Source organism: Lycium barbarum, chromosome 3 (genome assembly GCF_019175385.1).
Source record: "Lycium barbarum isolate Lr01 chromosome 3, ASM1917538v2, whole genome shotgun sequence".
In the NCBI taxonomy this organism is placed as follows: domain Eukaryota; kingdom Viridiplantae; phylum Streptophyta; class Magnoliopsida; order Solanales; family Solanaceae; genus Lycium; species Lycium barbarum.
Window position 1 is genome coordinate 31,464,217 of NC_083339.1, and position 10,125 is coordinate 31,474,341.

At 39.1% G+C, this 10,125-nt stretch overlaps 1 protein-coding gene across 1 annotated transcript; it reads left to right on the top strand.

The window, feature by feature from the left end:
• The first annotated feature begins 293 nt into the window (after positions 1–293).
• Positions 294–9,841, top strand: LOC132630663 (uncharacterized). The gene is made up of 7 exons (XM_060346219.1): positions 294–632; positions 785–1,079; positions 1,167–1,238; positions 7,453–7,534; positions 8,187–8,302; positions 9,746–9,756; positions 9,824–9,841. Exons 1-7 carry the CDS (start codon positions 294–296, stop codon positions 9,839–9,841), a joined length of 933 nt encoding a protein of 310 aa, XP_060202202.1.
• Positions 9,842–10,125: the final 284 nt, after the last annotated feature.

Consider the following 10,125-nt stretch of genomic DNA (forward strand, 5'->3'; position numbering starts at 1 on the left):
CATCAGACACTAAAACCCCAAATACAGAGAGGCCTGCGGAGGTTCGTCCCACCGCTACTCTGCAACCCAATGCTTCAGACGTGGACGTCAGGGGAGCTATCCAGTTGCTCACCCAGATTGTTGCTAATCAAGTCTAATGCCAGGTAAGGGCTCCTAGTGCTAGTGCTAGTGGTGGATCGGAAAATTCAAGGACCAAGGAATTCTTGAACCTAAAGCCTCTAGTGTTCATAGGTTCTAAAAAGGAGGAAGATCCGTAGAACTTCATTGATGGACTTCATAAAGTGTTTCGGGTTATGCATGCTACCGAGACAGAGGCATCAGAGTTGGAAGCTTATCAATTGCAGGATGTTGCCTATATTTGGTATGAGACGTGGGAGCAGTCTCACGGGGAAGATGCATCTCCGGCAACTTGGGACGAGTTTTCAGATGCTTTCATTGACCACTTCCATCCAATTGAGGTCAGAGAGGCGAAGGCTTACGAATTTGAGAGACTCAGGAAAAATGGTATGAGTGTGAATGAATATTATCTCAAGTTTGTTTCCTTGGCTAGGTATGCTCAGTATATGCTACCTGATATGAGAGCCATAGTTAGGCGTTTTATGTTGGGGCTTATACCAGATTTGAATAGTGACGTTAATATTCCCGCTTAGAATGACAAGATGACCATCACCAAGATGGTTGCTTTTATGCAAGGTAGTGAGGAAAGACCAAAGGAAGAGGAAGCTCTCTAGAAATAGAAGGACAAGGAATTCAATAAAAGAGCTAAGCGTGTAGGTAACTTCAGTCATGGGGGAGATGGGGTAGGAAATTCTTCAAGAGCAGATCATCAGGACCTGCTTCATCTGCAGCCAGTGCCCCAGCCCCAAAATTCAGGAATGATCAGAAGAGATGGAATTCCAGGCCGACTTACTCCTATTCTGAAGCTAGTGTGGGTCAGAAGACTTATGACATTCCGGTTTGCAGCAAGTGTGGTAAGAGACACCCAGGGGTGTATCGCATTGGTATGGATGTTTTCTATGGGTGCGGCCAGCAGGGCCATTTTCAGAGAGATTTTCCATCAGCAAGACAATGTATCGGAGGTAATGTGGCTCAGTCCACAAATTCAGTGGCACCTCGAACTTCTCATGCCTAGTCAGGGCAGGGTGCGGCTAAGTCTGGAAATGCAGGCGGAGGTCAAAACCGCTTGTATGCTTTAGCAGGTTGTCATGATACAGAGGCATGTGCAGATGTTGTCACAGGTACACTAAATGTTTTCACTTTTGATGTCTATGCCCTTATTAACCCAGGATCCACCTTATCTTATGTGACCCCATTTGTTGCTAAGAAATTTGGGATTGAACCACAAAGGTTGCATGAACCCTTTGAGGTGTCCACCCCAGTTGGGGAATCAGTTATAGCTAGACATATGTATAGAGGTTGCCCAGTTTTAGTTTATCACCGTAGAACTATAGCCGACTTAGCAGAGTTAGAGATGGTAGACTTTGATGTAATCATGGCTATGGATTGGTTATCTTCATGTTATGCCACAGTAGGATGTAGAACAAAAATAGTGAGATTTGAGTTTCCTAATGAACCAGTTATAGAGTGGAAGGGCAATTCAGTAGTACCCAAGGGTAGGTTTATTTCCTATCTAACAACTAGAAAGATGATTTCCAAAGGGTATATCTATCACTTAGTTAGAGTCAGGGATATAGATGCTTAGACTCGAGCCCTTCAGTCTGTCCTAGTCGTTAATGAGTTTCCAGAGGTCTTCTAAGAAGATCTTCCTGGGGTTCCTCCTGATAGGGAGATTGACTTTAGAATTGATCTACTTCTCGATACTCAGCCAATATCTATTCTGCCATACAGAATGGTCCCAGCAGAGTTAAAAGAGTTAAAAGACCAGTTGAAAGATCTCCTTGACAAGAGATTTATTAGGCCAAGTGTCACGACCTATTTTTCCTAAGTCATGCGGGCACTTACCTCCCCACCTCGATAAGCGAACCCTTAACCCAACAATGAATAATTACATAAAAGAATGAAATGAAGCAACCAAATAGAATAAATACGTAAGTCTCACGATATATATATATATATATATATATATATATATATATATATATATATATATATATATATATATATATATAAGTAGTAGAGAAGAGCGGAATGACGACAAACACTCCCAGGGTCTACTCTGAATAGCACAAGAGCATCTAAATGAAAATAATACAATCTGGAATACTAAAACACAAGTGTCTATGTCTCTTAATAGAATAGGACATTAAGATAGAAAGTATTCAAGGCAGCGGACGACCATGCTCACCCTGGAAACTCAAGAGAAAGCTGAAGCGACGATCATCCACGCATCACGGAAGTGGATTCGACCTGATACTCTACTTTCATAAAAGAATGAAGCAAGTGCAGGTCAGTACAAACAACAGTACTTGTAGGCATCATCGGCCGACTAAGCATAGCTAACACAATTCAGATAATAAAGCAGGCAAGCAAATAAACCAAAGAGTATAAGACAATGTAATCAATTCCAAATATCCGTCATCACCTATGTAAAGCATCTAATCCCAAATGTGCTAAGTCTGAATATATCCAATCCAATCCAACATCACAATACAACACCAAAACATCTCAATCAAATCATAATGCAATGCAATGCAGTAATGGTATGAATGCAATGCAATGCCTTGCAAATGCAGTGTACACATGTACTCCAGACAGAAATATCGATGTCCCAGTAGCACAACCCAGTGTGACTCATGATGTCTAAGTGCCACCCATCCCAAATCTTTACCCAACAGACAGACGGGACCCCAGATCTTTTCCCACGAGGGGTTCTCACCGGCACCATTCTGGGGGACCCGCGGAGTCCATGTACTCACTTAATCCACGATTTCGAAATGAACATCGGACATCGGACTCTCACATCACTCAAGTAAAAGAGTTTCATCAAATATAAATTCACTCAATCCACAATTCCGAGACGAACATCGGATATCAGACTCTCACGTCACTCAAGTAAAACTGAGCCCAACTCATCAAGTATTTCATCAAGTATCATCAATATCTCAACAGTGTATCATGAAAAGAAGAGTGCGTGCAATGCATGAATCACATCAATAATCGTGCTCAATATCACTAGTATCAACAATGGGTACGTCAACAATATATATCCAAATACAAATACCAACAGTAGGTATGCCAATAATATAACCGAATCACAAGTACCAACAATGGGTACGCCAACAATATATCCGAGTACAAATACCAACTGTGGGGATGCCAACTACATCATAATCAAGATGATAAAACATAATCCAATATCTACCAACAGCTCATGGCATCAAGTTGGCACAATCGAACAATCAAACCTCACATAACGGGGTGGGTAGCCTAACACACAACAGGGCCCAACCTAAGGTGTATTCAACCCGACTTCATGCCCGAAGGTTCACATGCTATTTTCAACAATATAATATAAATATGTACATCCCTATACGATGTCTAACCAAAGGTAAGCCACAACCTACCTGGTGGCCGAATCGCAACACCAACAATTCACTCATTTGCCTTGCCTTTCCGCTGAACCTCAGAACCAAAGTAGTCTAAGCATAATCGAATTCTAGATTAGAAATCATGAAGAATGATACTAATATTGCTACTATTCAAATTAGGTCAATTCTAGCCCTAGAAATTAGGAAAATGGGCCCACAAGGGCAAAATGGGAAATTCGAAAGCAAATTGTTAAATTAAGCACTAGTTGATCATAAACCAACCACTAATTGCTGATTTAACTCAAGGATTAGCCTAATTTCTGATTTCAAGCAAAACCCTCAAATTGGGTATAAACCCTAATTCATTGATTCCGAAATTCAACACTAGGAATGGAAGGTTTATGATTAATAAGTGTCGATTCATCAAAATCTAACATAACCATCATCAATTTATCATTACCAAGCCTAGAGAAAGTGTTCGTCAAAAACCCTCTTCCAACTTCCATTACTAAGGGGTTATTAAAGGAATGGGAGAAATCTAAGATGGTAAAGGAATAAGCAAGATTTACCTCCAAGAATCTCTTCCAAATATCCCTAAGAACAGTTCCCTCAAGCTCAAATATCGAAATGGGAAGTAATGAGGGTCTACGGGCTTTTAACAATTTATTAATTTTACAAACTGCTCGTCACCCGCTTTAGCGGCACTTGGATAGCCCCAGTGGTCACTAGACTGCTTCAGCGGTAATGGCAAAATCCCATTGACCGCTCCAATGGTGTCGTTGCCGCTGTGCTGGTGCCGCCAAAGCAGGAACCAGACACATGAAAACTCTCCCAAGTATCACAATTTGATCCGATTTCCGACTACTTCCCGAGTCCATCTGGTCGCATACCATACACATAGCCACACATAAAAACACGCTACGAACGCGCTCGTGGTCTCAAAATTTCCAACAGAGGTCTCGTTGATTGAGTCAACCCCCGATGCCTTAATTTCAATTTCCCAACCCAAGTCCTAAAATGCATCTGAGTGCATTGGGAACTGAACCAAATACACACACAAGTTCTAAGCGACCATCTAGACCTCTCGGAATTGACGAAATTCTAACAAAGGATCGTTTACCCAAAAGTCAACTTTAGGTCAACTATTTTTTCACTTTAAGCCTATATTTCACAAAAGTTGCCCGAATCTGGTCTAGACACCTCGGGAAGCATGCCAACGGTCCCCTCAGGTCAAAAGTGAGCCAATCAATGCTCGAGAAAGGGTGACAATGCCGAAAAGACTATAACGACCAAACAGGTCGTTACACCAAGTGTCTCACCTCAAGGCGCGCCAGTGTTATTTGTCTGAAAGAAATATGGTTCCTTACATATGTGCATTGATTATGTCAGTTAAAAAAGATCACCATTAAGAACAAATACCCCCTTCCCAGGATAAATGATTTGTTTGACCAACTTCAGGGTGCCCAGTGCTATTCCAAAATTGACCTCAAATTAGGATACCATCAGTTAAAGGTTAAGTAAGTTGCATTCCGAAGACCGCTTTCAGACCCTATTATGGTCATTTCGAATTTATTGTCATGTAATTTGGATTGACAAACACACCAGCTGCTTTCATGGATCTTATGAACAGGGTCTTCACGCCTTATCTTGATTTATTTGTCATTGTCTTCCTTGATGATATTTTGGTGTATTCACGTAGTGAGGCTGAACATGCAAAACATCTCAAAATAGTGTTTCAGATACTTTAGGATCGTGAGCTTTGTGCTAAATTCTCAAAGTGTGATTTTTGGCTTAAGTCAGTGGAATTTTTAGGCCATGTAATTTCAGGTGAAGGTGAGAAGGTTAACTCTCAGAAAATAGATGCTGTAAAGAATTAGCCCAGACCCACTTCAGTTTCTGACATAAGAAGTTTCTTGGGTCTGGCGGGCTATTATAGACGTTTTGTAGAGGGATTTTTCTCTATTTCAACTCCGTTGACTAAGTTGACTCAGAAAAAGGTTAAGTTTCAGTGGTCAGATGCATGCGAGCGAAGCTTTGAAGAGTTGAAGAAGAGGTTGATTTCTGCTCCAGTTCTGACGCTGCCAGAGAGAATTGAAGGGTTCATGGTTTATTATGATGCTTCAGGAATTGGTCTCGGATGTGTCTTAATGCAGCATGGTAAGGTTGTAGCATATTTATGACTCATGAAAAGAATTATCTGACTCACGACTTAGAGTTGGCAGCCATGGTTTTTTCACTTAAGATATGGCGTCATCATTTGTATGGAGTGCATGTGGATATTTTCACAGATCATAAAAGGCTACAGTATATCTTCAAGCATAGGGAGCTGAATCTTAGACAGAGAAGATGGCTTGAATTGCTTAAGGACTATAATGTGGATATTCTCTATCGAACAGTGAAAGCAAATGTGGTAGCTAATTCTCTTAGTCAGCGTTCCATGGGAAGTTTCGCTCACGTTAAGGTAGATAAGAGAGTTATGACAAAAAAGTTCACCGCTGAGCTAATCTAGGAGTTCGACTCTTGTACTCCAAATATGGTGGTGTTGTTGTTCAGAACAGAGCTCATTCCTCCTTAGTGGTAGAAGTTAAACAGAAGCAGTTTAGTGATCTCTAGTTGTTGTTGACACCTAATTTTTGACCTCCCGTAATTTCTTTAAGTATTCGGAGTCCTTGTACCATAAGTAAAATTAGTTGCGCACCCTAAAAGGTCTAGTTGATTTTTATAAAAAAGTATTTTGGATAATATTTCACCCCTTTAAATTGATAAAGTGAGTTTTTTCAGGATATTTTAAGTTTTGTGGAAATTAATTGAGGCTTTGTGACATTTAGGGAATATATTTTTTAAGTTAATCAAGGGCAAAAACCATTTTGAATAATTATTTACTTAATTAATTAAATCAAGGAAAATTAGAGTAATGGGTGATTTATTCTATTTTATTGTCCAAGGTAATTTAAGTAATTAAAAGAATTGACCATTTTACCCCTCAAACCTTGATTCTGTGTGTTTGCGTAGTTGTTTAATGGATAAATTATCTAGTTAATTAATTTGATTAATTATTGGGACCATTATCTGCAAAAGGATTTTTTATCAAGTCATGTTTTAGAATTAATTAAGTCCTAATAGGCTAATGATTGGGTTTTTATGTTTTATCTCCGACCCTCCACACACACACACACACATATATATATATATATATATATATATATACATGATGTATATTTGTAAATACATGGTGTGTGTATATATATATATATATATATATATATATATATATATATATATATATATATATATATATGTGTATGTATGCTTACAATGGCCCATCGTTTTATTTTTTAAAAAAGAAAGGGGACTGAGCCCAGGCCCAATTGCCCAGACCCGGCTCAACGCGGAGTAATAGTACTCCCCGCCTCATTATCAAAAGATCCCTAAGGGTGTCATTCTCTTTCTCTCAAGGTTAGGGTTCAAAACCCTAGCCGCCACCCTACCCCTCCCCCCAACGCGGTTGTCCCATCTCCACTTGAGCATGAACAGGGCTCGGCATGGAGGAAAGGATGGAGCATTTATTGCTCCCGTCCTCCCTCATGCCTCCTCTTCCACAAATTCTTTCCAAACAACCCCTAAAGGTAAAGACCCATCCCTGTCTTTATATTTTCCGTCATTTATACTAGTGTTGAAGTGATTTGAGCCATTGCTTTCATTTTTACCTCAAATCTGGGTCGTGTGTTGGATTTGGAGTGAAGACTTGTGTAAATCTTCAAGTCCCACATCGGTTGTATTAGTTGTAAGATGTGTTCTCGGGTTCTATAAATAGAACCCCAATTTCTCAAAAAAAGAAGGGGTTGGAACTGAGAAAGATTTGAAATTACAATTTTTTTTCAAGTTCAAAAGTTCCATCAGTCATGGCTTTAGCCGAAGGGTTTCAGTTTTCCTTAGTTCTAAAAGTTTGCTATATTTGATTTAGTAGTGGTGTTGGTGGATGAGCCTGGAATTGGAAGCATAGAAGCATCCAAGTCCATTGCTTGCCCCAGTTGCACTCGCAAAAGGTAAATACTTTTTAGTTTATTGCTTTCCATTTATATTTCCGTCTACATTAGTGTAGTTTAATGTGATTAAGAGTATTATGTGTGGTTTAGAATATAGTTTAAGCTAATATGTTGTTGATTTAGATTTCCATTTAGATTTCTATCTATATCATGCTTGTTTACTGTGATTAAGATTATTATGTGTGGTTTAGAATATAGTTTAAGCTATGTGTTGTTTGATGTGTGTATAATGACTCTTATGTTTTAAAGTGGGACTAAACGGGGTCTGTTATGTATCATGCTGGGCTTAGTCCTATGTGTTCCATGTAACAGTACTTGGTTTGAGGTTATATGACCTTTGAGTGATTTATTTGGCTCACATTCTTGGATGTGTCCATTTAGAAGTGTGTTTGGTTTAAAGGTTAACTCAAAAAAAGGGGGGTCAAAAGGCTTGTTAAAGTGAGGTGTTTGACCTGGTACTGACCAATTCATTTGATAGTTTTTTTTTTTTTTTTGGAGATTGTTTAAAGGTTTGGAGATTTGTTATGAAGGGAACTAGTCTGATCATGTTTATCCTACTTAATCATATGTTTGTTTGGAAGTTGAAGGTTGGATATGTATTGGACCTAGTCTGATCTTGTCTGTCCTGCTTAATCCTGTGTTTGGTTTGAAGATTGAAGGTTTACTGTGTGCTTTGTGGGATTCTATTTGTTCTACTTGGTAATGTGTTTGGCCTTAAGGGCGTTGATGGCTACAGGTGGATTAAGTGCCTTGGTTGGCCTGATCTCTGTTTGTTTCATTTAAATAATATATATTTGGTTGAAATCTTGGCATTTTGTGTCACATTAGTATATGTTGAGATAGAGGTTTTAAATAATGATTATTGAGGGGGGGTGGGGGTGGGTGGGAGGGATTTGAACTTGATCATTAGTAGTCACTTGGCTTGCATTTGTCTGATTGTTTTGCTTATGGTAAGCATGGGAACTTGTTGAACCTACCTCTGAGTATAACCTGTAGAATATGTAAATGCTTGTGTTGAGTCTAAAAGGTCTTTAATATTGCTATAATAAACTGAGTTCAGGGCAGTCTTAAGATGGTCTATGTTTGGTAAAAAATGGTCAGTCAATTAGTTAAATAAGCTTGTCAAGAGGATAATTGTGATGTTTCCCTTAGCCTAGTAATGAGATGTATGCACTCTGAAAATGGCATTAAAAGAAAGTGGCTTAAGGGTTGGTAGTTTGAGAAGGAATATGTGTATATGTGTGAGTCTGTTTTGGTCCACCATGTGTAGAAATGTCCATGAACATGTTGTGTGAATAAAAATCTTCTTTTTGAAGATTGATTATCTAATTTATGATAATTTGAAAGATAAAGGACAAAGGGAAGAGGGGTAATGGGAACCTTGATATAAGTCTGCTTATTTTGTCTTTGTGTGGCTGTCCTGGATGCTCTTGTTTTCCCTTTTGATGTGGTGAATTAAGATCTTTTACGGAGTAATAATAAGGCTAAGAAAGGGTTGAGTATAATGTCTCAGAATTTGGCTAAGGCTAAAGTAATTTATTGGAGTCTGGTGCTGCTTCTTTTTGTGAGAATTAATCTTGATGGAAAGAAAAATGAGTGTTTCTTTTAAAAATGCAATGTGGTTAAGAGCAAAGATCCGTTCATGATTATAATCTTGGCATGAAGTTTTTTATGAAAACTAGCTTGTTATTGTTGTAACATGCTTGTGGTGGGTCTGTTCCTGGTGCATCATGTTTAAACATGGCAAATAAAGTCTTTAAAAGTTGGGCATAGTTTCATGAGTCAACTGTGGAAGTTGTGACAAAGGTAGTTGTTTTGAACCAACCTAGGATCTTTAGTGTTGTCACTAGAAAATTAGAATGAGGCCATAGGATGGGGAAAGAGTTTTAGGAGAGGAAAAGGTGAGCCTGGGCATGAACTGGAGGTGGTGACCAGTAGAGCTCAGGATCCCTTTTTGCTGAAAAGAGACTCACGAAAAGGAGACGGGGAGGTGATGACCCTAGCCTATCTTGTTTACTTTTCAGGAGCCTGAGATTGTTTCTCATTTTTCTGATAGTCTCCTCATGATCTTGGGACACACAAAGGTCTTAGGCATATTAGAACAGCTTAGCTATATCTAACGGGGGGGGGGGGGGGGGGGGGGATACACCTAAAGTTAAATGGACTGTTGTCAATGTTTGAAAAGTCTAAGTGTTGTATGATTTTTACCAGGTCTTCTGAAAGTTTGTCTTTCTTTATATTGGGAGTTTGCTTGTTTTGAGTTTTATTGCTTAAACTGGTTTTTTGCAGGAAAGTGGGACTGATTAGTGCATTGTGCTAGTATGAGTCCACATCATGAATAACTAAGTGTCAACTTTGTTTGTTACTACTTGCCCCCTGTGTGTGATCGTGTGTCTCTTATCCACCTTCTCTTAGTTTGCTTATCCATGACTGGTGTCGGAGAATTTGCCCCTTTGGTTTATTAATTGAAATATGTTTCCTATGTAATGATTGAATCCCCTTGTTTACCAAAACTATGATCATGCAGTAAACCTACCCCTTTCTTTCTTTTCCTTTCTTTTTTGTTCCTTGAGAAAAGCTTCTGATTAGTC